At 44.7% G+C, this 18,877-nt stretch overlaps 1 protein-coding gene across 1 annotated transcript in view; it reads right to left on the bottom strand.

Annotated features, from left to right (window-relative positions):
- The window catches only part of plcl5 (phospholipase C like 5), a 175,862-nt gene that overhangs the window by 30,869 nt on the left and 126,116 nt on the right, over positions 1-18,877 (bottom strand). Inside the window, exon 4 of the mRNA XM_067968881.1 lies at positions 15,474-15,549. Coding sequence (XP_067824982.1) covers positions 15,474-15,549 — 76 coding nt within the window. The remainder of the gene's footprint in view (positions 1-15,473; positions 15,550-18,877) is intronic.

Here is an 18,877-nt window from a genome sequence, read left to right on the forward strand (position 1 = left end):
TGATAAAGGACCACCAACCCAACCAGGGAATATTCCTTATTAAGTAATTAAGACGAAGGAACCAAAGTCCACTGCGCAGGATGCCACCAATGTGGAAAAGAGTAAAAGAGAAAGTAAGGTAAGTCAGATGTAATAACTGGACAACACCAAACCTGGGTTTTAAAACTCAAGATTGTAGGCGGAAGGAAAAATTGGGGAGATAAGGAATGCCACAGTTTTGAAGTCCTGGAAAAGAAAAGGGCTAGGACACCATGCAATCATTATTTTTAAACACAATAGGAACAAACTAAGGAGAAGGAAGAGCATGTAGAATGGTGCTCAGAGAAACCAAGAGAAGAAAGTTCACAGGAGCACTGGGCAATGTAATATCAATAAAGTAAACAAAGACAAGAAAAATTGCAAGAGAAAGGTATTGGAGGCTACTGGTGAGAGCAGAATAATTTATTAGGTGATAAGCTTCTTGTATCCTGTCCAGAAGTGCAAGTGAGGAGTTAGAAAAGCATCCTCATATATGGGAACAATATTCAAGTCTTGGATTGGCTTAAGATGTATAGAGAGTTAAGAATTGTTATGTCGTAAAAGAACTGTTTGGCCCAAAGAAAGGAACCGTAATTTCTTGGAGACCATGTCAGCAAAAGAGGAAAAGTTCCATTTGACGCTAAAGGAGATATCAACATCAATAATGCCAAGCTGATGAGGAAGGATTAAGTGTAGAGCCTGTGACAAAAATTTATTTCTTTTGTTTCGCATATGTTCAAATAACTAGGCTTTTCTCTAAGTACAAAACAATGGGCCAGACACACCCAGTATGTATGAAACAGATAGGATCACAAATTGGCTGAAAAATAACATTTCCTTGATGGTTGGGGTAGCATATTTAAAGTGGTAACAAATGCAGCATTTTGCCAAGTAGAATTTAATTTCTGATTATTATCAAAAACAAGCAGGTGATTTTGCTGGGAAAGCCAGCAGTTACAAGCTATTATCCATTTGTTTGTCAATGTATGAAGTCTGTTACATTTGGTTTGTCTGAATACTTCAAAAGAATTGGCTTTAGATCAGAGATGTTCCATGGGATATATATTAGCCCTGGAAAAGACACACCAGGCTCCACATATTTCACACATTCTACATGTAACATTTCGTATCAAAAGACTGAAGACTGTGTACCAAAGAGAGAAAAAGTTCAGCTGATTTATTCAAGGAATTATGAAGAGGCAGCTCTCCCAAAAGGGCACATAAATCTTTTGCGGACTGATTATAGTTCTTACATATAAGATTTGTACTGTTTAATATTTTGTCTATGTCCTTTGCTTCTAAGTATCATTTTACTTGTAAACAGATCCAGAACAGTAGCTTGTTAATATGGTCTAAAGGTGTAATATTTTTCTGGTATCCAGGCAGGCATCCAAAATATTTTCCAAGGATCAATTTACCATGATTGGGGTTAATTGTTATGCTTGGTCTATGCTGACCCAAATGCAACGAAGAATAAAGATGCAGGTTTCAGTTCATGAGAGACGCAATCTTTTTACTGAAATTATTGTCAGCTGTTATGAGGAAAAGCCCAGATTGTAAAGATTGGGTCAAAGGTAAAAAGCTGTTGGTTTCACCTTGACAGAGACGTGAAGAAATTGTCTTTGAGTAACGAAGAAACAAGGGCTGGAAATTCCTGAGGCTCGCCCTTGCCTAAGACTGGAGAACCCGTCCTAAATCCCTGGCATGAGATCTTTTGCATACCCAGGGCCAGCCACCAGCGTTTATCCATGCCCGAACTGATCTGTTCTTCTCAGCCAGAGTGCAGTCCTCCCAACATCCAAATGGGCCATAAGTCCTTAGCTCCCACTACGGCTACTCCAACTAGGGAAAGTACTTGATTCCACACCAACTCGAGAAAGTACTTGACTCCATTCCAATTTGAGAAAATATTTGATTCCACTCCAACTTGATTCCTTCTGAGATTGATGACCTTATTCTAGTAAAGATTTTGGGGCCTTCAAGAGGCCTCTGAGGGACTCAAAGCAGGTTTATATGGAGGAATTTCCTGGCAAAGTTTGGGCACTCCCCCTCCCCCTTCACACCTCCCCTCCCCCGCTGACAGAGAAGGAATCTGGCCCATATTTTTCATTGGAAATAAAAATCGGGAGAGATGTAAAATGGGCTGCCGATTCGCTGTCATCCATTTTACACTATCACACAAAATAAACATCTACCCCATTATCTATAAAGGTTATTCTAAACACTGCCAGATTAGTTCCAATTAATAACAATTTATTAGTTTATGCTAGAGACTCGTGCCCACTGGGAAATGGATTAAGATTGCTCACATTAATTTTACTCAGGACCTTGTAAAAGCCAAGTGCTCAAATCTTATCTATGTAGCCTGGATTTTAGCCAGTGTCATAGAGGTGAAAGAAAGCATTCAAACACCCTACACCGTCAAGGTCCCAATCCTTTTATGCTCTTTTTTGTACATAGCTTGGAAATGTAACAGATTGCAGCTGGAAGCAATTGCAACAAGGCTATAAATTGACTCAAGCTTTCCGAGAGCAGGGAGAATCCCACAGATTTTGTGCTGGAATACCAAACAAGTATTGAGCCATCCAAGGTAAATACATTCTCCAATAACTCTGGTAATGTTCATCTCTGTACTTGAACATCTGAAGACAAGGGATAGAGTTCCAGGCAATGACAGTCTGGGGCAGAATTGCACAGGCAGGAGAACTGGCCTGTAAAGCATTCCTGCTGGTATTCCATAGGGCACTCTCTGGATTGATACCGTGGTAAAAATATATATAATAAAAGAAAGTTTTGTATAAAAAAGAAAAAGCAAAATTGGCTCTGGACTGACTGAAGTCAAAAAGGACTGCTGAGTCACCCTTCATGGTTAATACAAAAGAAGGACTGATCACCATGGAAACCTGCACAACTGAGCCACATCAAAGACAATGGATAAAGAGAGCGTCAAGCAATTCCTGAGCTGTGTTCAAAGAAGACTACAGGTGGCAAGCAACCAACCCAAAGGTGTGGTCCCAATCAAACGGAGTATAAAAACCACCACATGGAGGAAGCTCATTCTCGGCCCAGCCACTTCTTCCAGCCTTCCCCCTCCACGGCTGTCCTGGTCCCCAGAAGAGACCACGTTCTGCTCCACTACCTGCGGGCATTGAGACATCTACAAGGCCTCAACAAACCTCAAAGCCTGAGCCAACCCCAAGTATACGTAAAGCTTTCTTTTAAGGGGTTAGTATCGAATCGGCCTTTTTCTTTAATGAGGATATGTACTTTGGAATCAAATGGTTTTTGTTTTTTTTGTTAAAGCAATTCCAAATATCTTGCACTTCCTTAGCTCCCAATTTTGTATAGACTGCGGATATTATTTGATTCTAGGTTTGTATGTTTCTGGTATGTAATAAATTATCTTTTTTTAAAATTATAAAGTCATGGCTTATGCTTGGTGCTTCTCATTAGGAGGAGCCCACTAAATTAAATATAAAATGTTGATTGTGTGGGGATAAAATGGTATTTCCCCAAATTAAGTAAGGAATAAAATCACATTGTCCCTACAATACACAATGGTGAAGTGCAGCTGCATCACCTCTTTGTTCCTGGCATAGACCTTAGAGTGTTAGCCTGACAATGGTAATAATATTCTGGTTGTTAGATGATTTATTGGACTGTATATGTACATAACTACACAACAAATTAACTCAAAAATGTAGTCCAGATCCATGTATCCTCTTCACAATGCATAGATGTATTTAATAGATGCATTTAAGCGAAAGCTAGATAAACACATGAGGGAGAAAGGTTATACTGATAGAGTTAGATGAAGAGGGGTGGGAGGAGGCTCTGACTGGCAGGGACCAGTTGGACCGAATGACCAGTTTCTGTGCTGTAAGTTCTATGTAACAATGCCTGCTTACTAGACTCTGCCAGTAATTTAAATTTTGTCAAAATATATTTCAGATAAAATTAAGGATTCAAAAAATCTTTTTTTTACTCACTCAGTGATAGAATGTCTAATTGATTTGAAATGTAATGAAGGAAGATACTGTTCACTTACTAATGCCTCTCAGTTCTTCCTCATTCCCATAATCTGCACTTTCAATATGTTTGATAGAAGCATATTTCCCCAGGAGTGACACCATTAAGTTCTATTCCAGTTATATAACAAATGCAGAATGCTGCCATGGCCCATTGTTCCTAATTATGTCACTGCAGTGGAATTTTCTACACAGATGACCTATTCCCAGACTGCCTCTGACTAACGCTTTTAACATTAGAAAAGAAGCCAAGCCTGTTGCCTCATTTATAGCAGCAAGATGCAACCAGGTTTGTCCTGAAATCCAACCTGTCACTATAAACAACCCAAGCTATCTGGTTCTGATCAGCACTGGTCCATGGGGCAGGTCTCACCCTGGCAGGGGTTCAGTCGCATGTGGACACCTGTTACTATAGACTGACAGCCAGGATCACCACATATATCCCAGCCAGCCCTCCCGTCAATTTGGAGGGCTGGGTTGCTATAATCATTTAAAAATCAAAATAAAACCCTCACAATCTTCAATGCTTACAAACCCACATTAAGTATGCACATATTATAGCAGGCTGGGTGGGTACAGATGTTGGGACTGGAAGAGGCAACAGGCTGACAGGAGGGTGTGAACCTGCACTGATGTGATTTTTTTCCATCTCCCCACCCAGTGTAATTGGGTGGGGAGATGAATTATGGCACCAAGTCTCAATATAAATAAACCATGAAAGATACTCGTGACTGTACAGATTTATCCCAACATAACACAGAGGATCATGTGGCAGTTCAGATGAGTACAATCCCCAACTCCCACATCCTTTGGCAAAAGTGAAAATAACTTTTCTGATTAAAGGAATATTCCAGGATAAAGCCTCAAACCGGTCTCATCCTAGAGCTTTCTCTCTAAATATATGCCTTTCACCTTTTCCTCTCCTGACAGTGGTGATATATGCTAGCCTCCGGTATCTTGCCCGAATCACTGTTATTCATGTACAAGTGAGTATCAGCAGTCTATATGACCATGGGAGGCAATTGTTGCCGAATCTGATTTCACCCTCATCTGATGTCTGCACCAATGCACTATCTAGCAGTGGTCATTGAAGCAGGAACCCTGGCTGATATTCCTCAATCCTAGTACAGTAATCTTGAATCTTACTGTAGCCTCAGCTTTAGATCAGGTAACTCAACAGAAATTGAACCAGGGCCTTCCTGGACTCCATGGCTCAGTGCCACATCATACTGAGCCTTATACTTTGCTCAACAATTTACAACTTTTTTGACTTCATGATACCTGGTCTCCTAATTGGAGCTGGCATTTTCACACCCTGAGTCCAGCTAAGACTTGATATCTCAGTGCTCTCACAACCCCCACTAAGTCAAATGCAAGTTTTGAGTGAATTTCCGAGATGTCAATTCCTACATTTTGCTCTTCACAAATCGGGAATGAAATACAACATGTCAGGAATCCCTCATTAGGGAGGCTGAAGGTTGACACTGGAACATCACATCTCAGCAGTCTGGCTCCTAAACAGCATTGAAAAGGCCATTGGAACAGGAGACCAGTCATAAAAACATAAGAAATAGGAGCAGGAGTAGGGCATACGGCCCCTCGAGCCTGCTCTGCCATTCAACAAGATCATGGCTGATCTTCTACCTCAACTGCACTTTCCCACCCTATCCCCATATCCCTTGATTCCTTTAGTGTCCAAAAATTTGTGGATCTCAAACTTGAATATACTCAATGACTGAGCATCCACAGCCCTCTGGGGTAGAGAATTCCAAAGATTCACAGCCTCTGAGTGATGACATTTTTCCTCATCTCAGTCCTAAATGGCCGACCCCTTATCTTGAGACTGTGACCCCTAGTTCTAGACTCTCCAGCCAGGGGGAACAGCCTCTCAGCATCTATCTTGTCAAGTTCTCTAAGAATTTTATATGTTTCAATGAGATCACCTCTCATTCTTCTAAGCTCCAGAGAATATGGGCCCATTCTACTCAATCTCTCCTCATCGGACAACCTTCTCATCCTAGGAATCAATCGAGTGAACCTTTGTTGCACCCTCTCAGGCAAGTACATCCTTCCTTAGGTAAGGAGACCAAAACACTCCAAGTGTGGTCTCACCAGACCTCTATATGATTGCAGCAAGACATCCTTACTCTTATACTCCAAATCCCTTGCAATAAAGGCCAAAATACCAATTACCTTCCTAATTGCTTGCTGTACCTGCATGTTACCTTTCTGTGATACATGTACAAGGACACCCAAATCTCTCTGAATACCAACATTTATTAGTCTCTCACCTTTTAAAAAATATTCTGATTTTCTATTCTTCCTACCAAAGTGGATAATTTCACATTTCCCCACATTACACTCCATCTGCCACCTTCTCACCCACTCACTTAACCCTTTGCAGCCTCTTTACATCCTCCTCACAGCTTACTTTCCCACCTAGTTTTATATTGTCAGCAAACTTGGATACATTACACTCTGTCCCCTCACCTAAGTCATTGATATAAAGTGTAAATAGCTGAGGCCCAAGCACCGATTCTTGTGGCACCCACTAGTTACAACCTGCCAACCTGAAAATGACCAGTTTATTCCTACTTTCTGTTTTCTGTCCATTAACCAATCCTCTATCCATGCTCATATATTACCCCCAATCCAATGAGCCCTAATCTTATGCAACAACCTCTTGTGTGGCACCTTATCGAATGCCTTTTGAAAATCCAAATATACAACATCCACTGGTTTCCCCTTATCTACCCTGCTATTTACACCATCAAAAAATTCTATTAGATTGGTCAAACACGATTTCTCTTTCATAAAACCATGTTGACTCTGCCTAATCATATTGTGATTTTCTAAGTGCCCTGTTACTACGCCCTTAATAATAGATTCTAGCATTTTCCCTAACTGGCCTATGGTTCCCTGTTTTCTCTCTCCCTCCTTTCTTGAACAGCGGTGTTACATTTGCTACCTTCCAATCCACGACGACCGTTCTAGAATCTAGGGAATTCTGGAAGCTCAAAATGCATCCACTATCTCTGCAGCCACCTCTTTTAAAACCCTAGGATGTAGGCCATCAGGTCCAGGGGATTTGTCAGCTTTTAGTCCCATTAATTTCTCCAGAACTTTTTCTTTACTAATATTATTTACTTTAAGTTCCTCACTCTCATTAGACCCTTGGTTCCCCACTATGTTTTTTGTATCATCTACTGTGAAGACAGATACAAAATTTTGTTTAACGTCTCTGCCATTTTCTTAATCCCCATTATAATTTCTCCTGTCTCAGCCTCTAAGCGATCTCCATGTTTACTTTCACTAATCTCTTCCTTTTTACTTACTTCTGAAGCTCTTACAATCTGTTTTTATATTTTTGCTAGTTTAATCTCATTTTCTATTTTCTCCCTCTTCATCAATTTCTTGGTCATCCTTTGCTGATTTCTAAAATCCTCCCAATCCTCAGGCTTACTACTCTTTTTGGCAACATTGTAAGCCTCTTCTTTTAATCTAATACAATCAATTTAACTTCTCTAATTATCCACGGTTGGATCACTTTTCCCATGGAATTTTTATTCCTCAAGGGAAGTCTGAATTATTTATTTAAATGTTCACCATTGCTTATCTACCATCATATCTTTTAATCTAATTTCCCAAACTAGCGTTGCCAACTCGCCCCTCATACCTACATAATTGGCTTTGTTTAAATTTAAGACCCTGGTTTTGGACTTAACTATATCACTCTCAAATTCTATCATATTATGATCACTATACCCCAGAAGATCCTTAACTATAAAATTACTAATTAACCCTGTCTCATTACACAATACTAGATCTAAAATAGCCTGTTCCCTAGATGGTTCCTAGATATATTGTTCTAGAAAACTGTCTTGAATGCATTCCATGAACACGTCCTCCAAACTACTTTTGCCAATTTGGTTTGCCCACTCTATATGAAGGTTAAAGTCCCCCTCGATTATTGCATTACCCTTGTTACATGGTCCTCTAATTTCCTGATTTATACTATGTCTGACATTTTAACTACTGTTAGGGGGCCTATAAACTATTCCCACCAGTGTTTTCTGCCCCTTGGTATTTCCTAGCTCCACCCATACTGAGTCCACATCCTGATTTTCTGAGCTAAGATTCTTTCTCACTACAGCCTTTATCTCATCCTTTATTGTCAAGGCTATTCCTCCTCCTCTTCCATTTTGCCTATCTTTTCTAAAAGCCAAGTGCCCTGGAATATTTAGTTCCCAACCTGGGTCAACCTGCAACCACGTCTCAGTAATGGCTACTAGATCAAACCCATTTATCTCTATTTGTGCCATTAATTCATCTATCTTGTTATGAATGCTTCATGCATTCAGATATAGGTCCTTTAATTTTAACTTTTTACTATTTTTCCTTGATGTGACCTTAGTCACTAATGCCCTATTACCTTTGTTAAACTCTCTGTCCCTTCCTGACACACTCTTCTTGTTTTTACTCAAATCGCTACTCTGCTCCACAGCCTTGATTTTTCTCTTCAGACTTATAAATTTACCCTTACCTTAACCCTCCCCCCTCTTATTATAACAAGATAAAATCTCTTAAATACATATTAACTTAAAAATAAAGACAAGGACTTATTTAACGCATGGAGATTTTTTTTTATAAGTGTAAAGCTTTTCGAAGTAGAGTGTCAGTTGGTTGCAGTCTCATCTCTCCAGTCAAAAGGTTGTGCATTCAAACCCCACTCCAGAACTTCAGCATACAATCTAGACTGGCTCTCCTAGGAAGTACTGAGGGAGTGCTACATTGTCGGAGGTTCTGTCCTTCGGCAGACATATTAAATTGAAGCCCTCTCTCCCCATTCTGGTGGGTTCAGGCGTTAAAGATCCCATGGTACTATTCATAACACTGTCAGCCATGGCTCAGTGGTAGCACTCGCGCCTCTAAGTCAGAATGTCGTGGGTTCAAGACCCACTTCAGAGACATTGAGCACATTATCTAAGCTGACACTATTTGCTATATTGAGGGTGTGCTGCACTGTCAGAGCTCCTATCTTTTGGATGAGATATTAAACCAAATCTGTCCTCTTAGGTGAACGTAAAAGATCCCATGGCACTTTTTCAAAGAAGAGCAGGGGAGTTCTCCCCGGTGTCCTGGCCAATATTTATCCCTCTACCAACATCATTGAAATAGAATATCTAGTCATTTTCACTGCCACATTTCCTACAACAGTGACTACACTTCAAAAGTACTTCATTGACTGTAAAATGGTTTGGGATGTCCTGAGTTCATGAAAGGCGCTATATAAATGCAAGTCTTTTTTTCTTTTATTCAAAGAGCAGGGACTTGTCCTAGCATCATGGCCAAAATTACTCCCTCAATCAACAGTACCAAATAACAGATTGACTGGGCATTCATTTCATTGTTTGTGCAAAATGGTTGCTGCATTTACTTACATAACAATAATTGCACTTTAAGGCAATTAATTGGATGTGAAGCACTTGGAGACATTTCTAGAAATATGGGGCTCGAATTTAGCAGGCCTGCGGGTTTCCTCCGGGAGCGTGGAAAACGCGGACGGCTAATTGTGTGCGTCCCCCACGCGATCACGGGATAATTGGACCCATTAAGCCCTGCTTCCGGGTTCTGCGCTCCCCAGCTGCGTGCCGGCCGGCTGCGCATGCGCAGTACCGTCGACGCGATGTAGGAGCTCCAGTTAAAGGGGCAGTCTCCCAAAGCCCCTCCTGCTGCAAGCAAGAGGTCTGGGAGAATGGCTCAACAAAGGGGAAAGGCTGCGCCCCATTTTTCAGATCTGGCACTGCAGCTGATGCTGGAGGGCGTGAGGAGGAGGAGGGAAACACTCTTCCCAGAAGATGGGCGCAAGTTCCCTGCCGCTGCAACTAGGAAGGCATGGGCAGAGGTGGCGGCGGAGGTGAGCAGCAGGGGCAACACTCCAAGGACTTGGGAGCAGTGCCGCAAGCGCTTCAATGACCTGACTAGGTCTGGCAAGGTGAGTACACCAACGCACCCTCCCACATCCCGTCCCCACCATCACGCCAAGCAGATCACAACCCCCTCCTGCACAGCCACCACTGCGCTCCATCAGCAATCCTCACAGCCACTCATTCACCATCCTCGCCGTGCACGCAAGTACCCACCGTCCCTGACCCCACCCGAACACTACCACACACCCCAATCCCCATGCAATGGGATGGGCACGTGGCCCACGCATCCTCCCATCCGTTCCGCGCCACGCTCAACCCAACCACACCGATGCTCGATGCGTCTCACGATGCAAGACGCACCCACTCACACATCTGTGTTTTGCCTTCACAGGAGAAGAGAAGCAAGAACAATAGGGAAAGGGCACGCACCGGAGGTGGGCCGCCGCAAGTGGTGGAGCTCAGCGACGCAGAGGTGGAGGCGCTCAACCTCGCCCGCACGCGACATTGCCTGTCGGTGGCCGATGGCGAGTGTGTCGCTGCCGAAACGGCCGGTAAGGGAAAGCTGACACTCAACACCCATGATCGCGAGTTACCGTCTCATCACCTGCCATCAGGCGCACTGTCAAGTTGGTCCACATGCCTCAAAGTGCCCTCTGTTCTATTGCAGGTCCGTCTTTGGGTCAAGCGAGCGTGGAGGGCGATTCCTCAGAGGACATGGCGGTCTCTGAGGGTGCATCGTCACATCAGAGCCAACCATCCACCAGCGCAGAGACACGCACCTCGGTGGGTCCCCCTCGCCAACTAGTTGGGGTAGCACTTGGTGAGTCACTGCGCACGAGTGAGCATGAGCAGACCCTGGTGGCAGGGGCAGTCGCGGAGGGTCCGCGATGGAGGGAGCACTCATCTCCAGGCTCTGCTCAGCCGGACCCAGATGCTGAACCCAGGGGGCCACCAGTGAAAAGGAGAGTCGTCGAGGGCCACCAGCTAATTGCTGAGGTACTGGCAGAGGTGCCGCGCGCATTGTCCACAATAGCGCAGGCGATGGAGGAGTCCACCTCCTGCATGTGGGCATTGGTGGCGCAGGCACAGGAGGGTACCGGCGACACAGTGTCGCGGGTAGGTGCGGGAATGTCTGCGGTGGAGGACAGGCTGGCCTCCCTCGAGCGTCACGCACAGCTCCACTTCGAGTCCTTGCAGGCCCTGACAACGTCTGTACGGATTCAGGGTGAGCAACATTCCGACGCCACCAACAGGCTGAGGGATACACTAGGGGTGGCCTTGCAAGGCCTCACACATGCCATCCAAACTGCCGTCCAGCAGGGTGGAAGGGGTGATGTGGGCCGAGGCCAAGAGAGGGATGATGGTGACCGGGGACATGGAAGCGGGGACGCCTCTCAAGGCGTCCCCACGTCCCACCCGTCGCCCACCTCTCAACCAGTACCCGCAATGGTGCCTCCTCTCCAGGTGGCCGAGTCTGCCCCTGCCCCGGTGCAGGAGGAGCAGTCTGTGGAGGTGCCCTCACGGGCACCGAAACCCAGGGGCCGTCCGCCAAAAGCATCTACCCGGTCAAGGCAAGAAGACGAGCAACCTGCCACTACCTCTGCTGGAGCCACAGGGGTAGCACCACGTAGGGGTTCCCGGAGAAGAATTGCAAAGGCCTTATAATCACAAAGGGAATACACCAGGGTGTTTATTATTTTGTACTTTGTTTCTTATATAATGTCACATTCCAGATATTAAATAGTCTATTCTCACCACTCCTGCCACCTCTCGTCCATTCTTCCGCGGCTTGTGCAATAGTTGCGTTCCGTGGAGGCCATCATGACGGCGAACACCTGCTGCCACCCATTGGGCACACTGCTGTGGGTGCAGGATTACTGGCAGCACTCTTCAGTGGAGGGGGCTGGTATGGCCGCTCGCATGTGCAGGTGAGGAGATGCGAGCGCCTCGCAGTGTCTGACTCTAGGAGAACCGTTGACGTATGAGTGCGTCCCTGGCCCGGCGACCTTCCCGGTGAGTCGCGGCTCGGCGCATGGGTCGTCCAACATCCTCTGGCGCGTCCTCCTCCTCCTCCTCCGCATCCTCCTCCTCCGCATCCTCCTCCTCCTCCTCCTCGCCCTCGCCTTCCTCAATGTGGGTGGCGGGTGTGGATGGGGCCTCCTCCAGCGGCACCCCTCTCTGTTGGGCCATGTTGTGCAGGGCACAGCAGACAACTATGATTCGTCCCACTCTGAATGGTGTGTATTGGAGCGCTCCCCCAGAACGATCAAGGCACCTGAAGCGCATCTTGAGAAGCCCTATGGTCTGCTCAATTGTAGACCTGGTAGCAGTGTGGCTGTCATTGTACCGACGCTGCGGCTCGGTGATGGGGTTCCTCAGAGGTGTCATGAGCCACGTGTGGAGGGGATACCCCTTGTCACCGAGGAGCCAGCCGTTGCCGGCGTTGGGTGCCTGCAGGATGGGCGGGACGGCGGACTCCCTGAGGACGAAGGCATCGTGGCAGCTGCCGGGGTATCTGGCGCACACGTGTAGGAATCTCTGGCGGTGGTCACAGATGAGCTGGGCGTTCATGGAGTGATACCCCTTCCTGTTGATGAACAGCCCTGGCTCATGCGGAGGTGCCCGTATTGCGATGTGGGTGCAGTCGATTACACCCTGCACCCGTGGGAAGCCGGCCATGGCATGGAATCCAACCGCCCTCTCCATCTGGCTGCGCTCGTCCATGGCGAAGTTGATGTAGTGGGAGGCCCTGCGGAACAACCCATCGGTGACCTGCCTTATGCACTTGTGTGCAGAGGACTGACAGACCCCGGTGATGTCCCCGGTGGCACCCTGGAAGGAACCGGATGCGAAGAAGTTGAGGGCAGTGGTGACTTTGACGGCGACAGGTAAGAAGATGCTGCTTGGTCCATCAGGGAGCAGCTCGTCGTTAAGGAGGCTGCAGATGTCGGCGACTACCTGGCGATTGACTCTGAGCCTCCGTATGCACTGCTCCTCGGAGAGGTCCATGAAGCTGAGCCTCGCTCTGTACACCCTGTGCGGAGGGTAGTGCCTCCTGCGACGCATCTCTCTCTGCGGTTGCCCTCCCTCCTGCTGTGCAGGTGGGTGTGCCGCAGCACCGTGTTGGGGGGCCCCACCTCTCCGAGGCGGACGGCGTGGACTGCGAGGCTGCTGGGGCTGGTCATCCTGTTCGTCCTCCGACGATGTCAACGCACCACCCATCTGGCAGGTGTTGGTGTGAGGGGTTGTGCAGGGTAGGTGGGTGGGTCCTCGGACTGGGGCTGCGGTTTCGTGTCGGTCTGTCCTCTGGCTTGGCGGGGGTTGGTGGAGGGCAGGGGTTGCCCTATGTGACGCGGTGGCCTCCTGCGTGGGTGAGGGCTCTCCCCCGTGGAGCGCACCTTGGCACCTGCCACAGGCTGCTGGCTGCAACACGCCTGGTTTGAAGGGTACTGTTTCCCCCAGTGTGGGAAACTGACTGCGTTGAACCTAAAATCCCACACTTCCTCTTTTGACAGCTGCTTCAGCTCATTAACTGACCACAACGAGCAAGTTAAGTGCTCTCAAGTGGAACCCCGCTGGCTTTAATTGCCTGCGGGATTCCCACCAGCGGGGCTTGCGCGGTACCCGGAAGTGGCCGGGATTTCGTCCGAATCCGGTCACGTGATCGGAGATCGGGATTTTCGGGGCCCCCCCGCTGGAAACCCGCAGGTAACCCGACCCTAAAATCGAGCCCATGGTAAGGCACATAAGTGTGTGGGACTTTATCCTGTAGTGTTATTGTAATGAGTCTGTTCAGTCTTCAGCTGTTTGTCATTTTGAGGCACTGTCGCAGCACTGTGGAATAAGGCTCTCTTTAAACTTTAATGCTCGGTTTCTGGAATCTTATGAATGACCTAATTTTCTATCACTATTTCTCAATTCAAAGTACTGCTGACTAGCACTATCCAAACTGGCTGAAGGCTAAAGTTTGATCCAATAATCTGCTCCAGACTGAAATATAATTTCAGGCTAAACCCAATGCTGGAGGCAGCCTGGAAAATTCCTTGAGGTTTGTGTTTCACTCTTCATCACTCTGAAATAAAGGAATCGTGCTATCAGTGCACCACTTAAAAATCAAGTGCTGAGTTAGTTAATTCCATCCAAGGAGGGAATTGTGATGTTAACAATGGCCCTCAGAGGCTATGATCAAATAACTTGATGACATTCACTGTCTAGGCTTACACAAATAGAACTTTACTCCGATACAATCAGCATTTTCAGGAGAGGAGTGAAAAAAATTGGGAGTAAAACTATTTTTTTTAAATTCAGGAAGTGAAGCTTTTCTATATCTGATGGATATTAACAATTGTTCATAAAATTTGTGTAATGCACATGTGGTGAAATTACAACTTAACATACTGTAACTATAAGACTAATGGTTACAAATGATCAGGATTTAACATCCTTTCTTCAGTTGATTTTTGTTTTCAATGTATGAAGGTCGATAAAAGTCTCTGGGGAATCTGCCTTGAACAAGTCACTGTGCATAATAGTGTGAGGGAGATGAGCAGCTAAAAAGACAATACACCTGGTCTAATGACTGTCTACAGATGCTATATGAGCTCCCTCATACTGTTACACGTGGTGAATCCTGCAAAGCAGCTCTCAATGATGTTATTGAGGAACAGTGATTAAGCAAAAAAGTGTTTTTTTTTGACATGTAAAGAAAAAGGATGTTAATCATAACTCTTTGCTGTTTTAGTTTATCAAAAAGGAGTCCACTACTGAGAATTGCACTGTACATTGAGTAACATGGCAGATAACCCATTGCAGAAAATTGTTGTATTTTCTTTTTCAGAAAATAGCCTTTCCCAATGGAACTTTTTGCTGGTGATTGCCCCATTCAATGCACACTTCCTTTTCAAATGATACAGCAGAACATTTTGGGGCACCAATTTAACTAATGCAGCTTCAAGTTGGGGCAAGAGAAGCTTCCCTTCTGAGGGATGGGGCTAATGCCCCTCAGTTCTGTTCTCTTCGGCAGGAAGAGGTGCATTGCTATTACATGCCCAATCCAGAGGTCCAGTTGGAGCTGGTCAAATGCACACACACTTAAATGCAACTCTGAATGACAATCCAGACTGAGATTTATACTTGGGTCTTCCAAATGGAGTCAAGAGTTAGTTCATGAAGATTTCTGCTCCTTTTTTTCAAAATTCTATAATTTGTCTTTGAAGTTGGTTTTCTTCCTCATTCCACACTAGACCACTCTACAACTAGCTGCTGGGAGCAGTGCGACAGCAGCACACATTAGCTCCCCTCAGATTCTCACTCTTGGCCAGTGTCTCACCTCCTTCATAAGCCCCCAACTAAGACCAAGCATTGACTGGATGAGGAAAAGTAGGCACAAACCCATTCATTTTAACTCTGTGTACTAGCTCACTCCAATATCCTCCACTTTGACACATGAATTGAGCATTCATCACGTAGTCTATGCATGCAGTGGATATGCACTCACCAGCCTTCTGAGCCTGCATTATCTTCACGTAGACAGCATCAGCAGATTCAATCAGCATCTTGCTGGTCTGAATCATCTGAAAAACAACAACAAAGAAAGTGGAAAAGAGCATCTTCAAGGCAGATCACTCAAAAATTCTCTCCTGCTTCCAACAGTTTTTAATCTTTTTTTCTCTCCAGGTTGAAATCACCCTTCAATACCTCGTTTAAGTGACAATTCTATGTACATGAGTCTAGGCAGTGAGCCTCAGTAGACTATTAAACTGGGGGTGGGGGGGTTGCTGGTGCACAGCAGCCGATTCTGTCCTTATCGAATAGCCACACATATACTTTCAGCATGTACTGAAGAGTCAGCAGGAGTCACTGAATAGCAATCAGTAGTTAACCTGGCTTATTTTTTCCTCCCTACTCCAGAGGTGCTGAAGCCAATTGTCCAGTCTCTATTGGCACCCTGCCTGAGAGCTGCTAACTTAGCACAGACTGGGAATTGAACTTGGGATCTTTTTATTCTGCATGATTCAAATATTCATTGTTGTAACCAGCTGAGCCATTGAAAGAAAGCTGATTTTCTGGATTTTCTGAACTTGAAATATCAGGGTATGTTGTATATTCGGAATATTAGCAGGTTGTCATCTTCTAGCTCTTAGAGTTAGCAATATTGATATTTTACACGATGTTGAGATCCAATTTAAAGTCCCGACTGATTTTATCTTTTGCATTAGAACTCGTTATTGTAATCCACATATTGTACTGAAAGGTTTTAAAATCATAAATCCACTTAATGGTTTTAGGATTAACCTTTGCAATGCAGGCAATTCCAGAGAATTCTAGACCTTTAATTTACATTTCGACTCTCACATTCAGTTAGTGAAAAATCTCATAATATTACAGTATTAATGTTTAGGTGCCATTAGTAGTTTTATTCCTATGTTATAGCATTAATAAAATATACACTGTAAAATATAATCTTATAAACTGCCATGGTAGGATTTGAACTGACATTCTCTAGATTATTTGTCCAGGTCTTACTAGACCAGTAACATAACCAATACACTACTACCCATAGTGCAAGGTCCCATCTATTCTGGAGCTGGGAACCACATGGGTAACATTTGGTAATTAATTGGCTAAAAACTATTTCTGAAGTCTGTTTCTCAGTCAATACAGAGCCAAAACATTGAAGTTTTACTTGGCTGTTAACAATGGCCAACCACGTCAAACTTCTGATATGGAGAGCTCCAAGTACCCAACATGATAGTGTGCTAGTGTGCCAAGGAACTTGATGTGCCAAAGCAATTACCTTCTTAGTGGGGGCCCAAGGCTTAAAACTTCAGCTTTATAATCATAGACTTGTGCGCATCAGAAAACCTTACCTTCTGCAACATTGCTCAAACTTTGTAAACGCACTATTAAGCTGGAAGGGAAAACTCAAGCAAATCCTCCTGCCCCTAATGCTTTGTATTATAGGGTTTGACACCATAGAAAGCAACGTTGCAAAATGTTGTCCCGCTTTAAGCAGCAAAAAGTAATTTTAGGATTTTCTGTACCAACTCAAACAGTTAAGAAAAACTGACAGTGCGACACTAAGCCCCTTTAAAATAATTTAAAATTTTTAATCAGTCATACATCAAACTGTCAAAAGTATTTTTAAAAACTGTCATTACATGCTGGTTTCTTCTGACCTGGAAGCCTGAAATTTTCAAGCATCTATCAATCTGAAAACTTCGCTCATCAACACCGATTAGCAACAACAACAACAACTTGCATTTATATAGCGCCTTTAACGTAGTAAAATATCCCAAGGCGCTTCACAGGAGCGATTATCAAACAAAATTTGATACCGAGCCACAAAAGGAGGTACTAGGATAGGTGACCAAAAGCTTGGTCAAAGAGGTAGGTTTTAAGGACTGTCTTAAAGGAGGAGAGAGAGTTAGAGGGGCGGAGAGGTTTCGGGAGGGAATTCCAGAGCTTAAGGCCTAGACAGCTGAGGCACGGCCGCCAATGGTGGAGCGATTAAAATCGGGAATGCGCAAGAGGCCAGAATTGGAGGAGCGCAGAGATCTTGGAGGGTTGTAGGGCTGGAGGAGGTTACAGAGATAGGGAGGGGGCAGGGCCATGGAGGGATTTGAAAACAAGGATGAGAATTTTAAAATCGAGGTGTTCCCAAACCGGGAGCCAATGTAGGTCAGCGAGCACCGGGGTGATGGGAGAACGGACCTTGTGCGTGTTAGGATACATGCAGCAGAGTTTTGCATGAGCTCAAGTTTATGGAGGGTGGAAGATGGGAGGCCAGCCAGGAGAGCATTGGAATAGTTCAGTCTAGGAATAACAAAGGCATGGATGAGGGTTTTAGCAGCAGATGAGTTGAGGCAAGGGTGGAGACTAAAGATGTTACGGAAGTGGAAGTAGGCAGTCTTGGTGATGGAGCGGATATGTGGTTGGAAACTCATTTCAGGGTCAAATAGGACACCAAGGTTGCAAATGGTCTGGTTCAGCCTCAAACAGTGGCCAGGGAGAGGGATGGAGTTGGTGGCTAGGGAACGGACCAAAGACAATGGCTTTGGTCTTCCCAATGTTTAGTTGGAGGAAATTTTTGCTCATCCAGTCGAACAAGCAATGTGACAAATGAGAGACAGTGGAGGGATCGAGGGAGGTGGTTGTGAGGTAGAGCTAGGTGTCGTCAGTGTTGACATGGAATCTGATGTGTTTTCGGACAATGTCGCCAAGGGGCAGCATGTAGGTGAGAAATAGGAGGGGACATCAGGATGTTGTTATGCACAGCAATTAGACTGTGTGGTTTTAAAGGTTAAGTGCGTGCTAAACATAGTGGTGTCTTTAAGCAGCAGTAGAAATGTATTGTGCATTAATGCTCCCATACTTATAAAACATATAATCCTGCTAACTATGAGCAATGCCACGGGTTAGCTGCTAGTGATCTTATAATCAATTAAATGATGCCTGTAAAATGCACATTTATTTTAATAGGATTTTGCCTGTTTATCAGTGTGAAGCGTAAAGTCTTTTTCAGAAAATAATGCATCACAGCACACCATTCCCAAAACTGACTGTACCAACACCTGCGGATTTGAGGAAAATATATTTTGTAATTAAACTTAATTAGCATATATAAACGAGAAATTAGCACAGTTCATTAACAATCCATTCCTAACGGTCCAACAATTATACAAGTGTCATAAAGACAGAACATAAATTTTCTTACCCAGTTCTCAGGCATTTCCTAATTAGCTCCATAAGTTGGATCAAAGTAGTTGCAATGATTAATAAGTCAGCCTTAATAGAATAATGATTATATGCTTTGATAAGTGAAAACCCATAAATCTTATCTCTATGAAACTACATGAAAATGGGAAAAGGTTGATGCCGTTGCTAGTTCTGCACGCTCCT

Source organism: Heptranchias perlo, chromosome 30 (assembly GCF_035084215.1).
Source record: "Heptranchias perlo isolate sHepPer1 chromosome 30, sHepPer1.hap1, whole genome shotgun sequence".
Taxonomy (NCBI): domain Eukaryota; kingdom Metazoa; phylum Chordata; class Chondrichthyes; order Hexanchiformes; family Hexanchidae; genus Heptranchias; species Heptranchias perlo.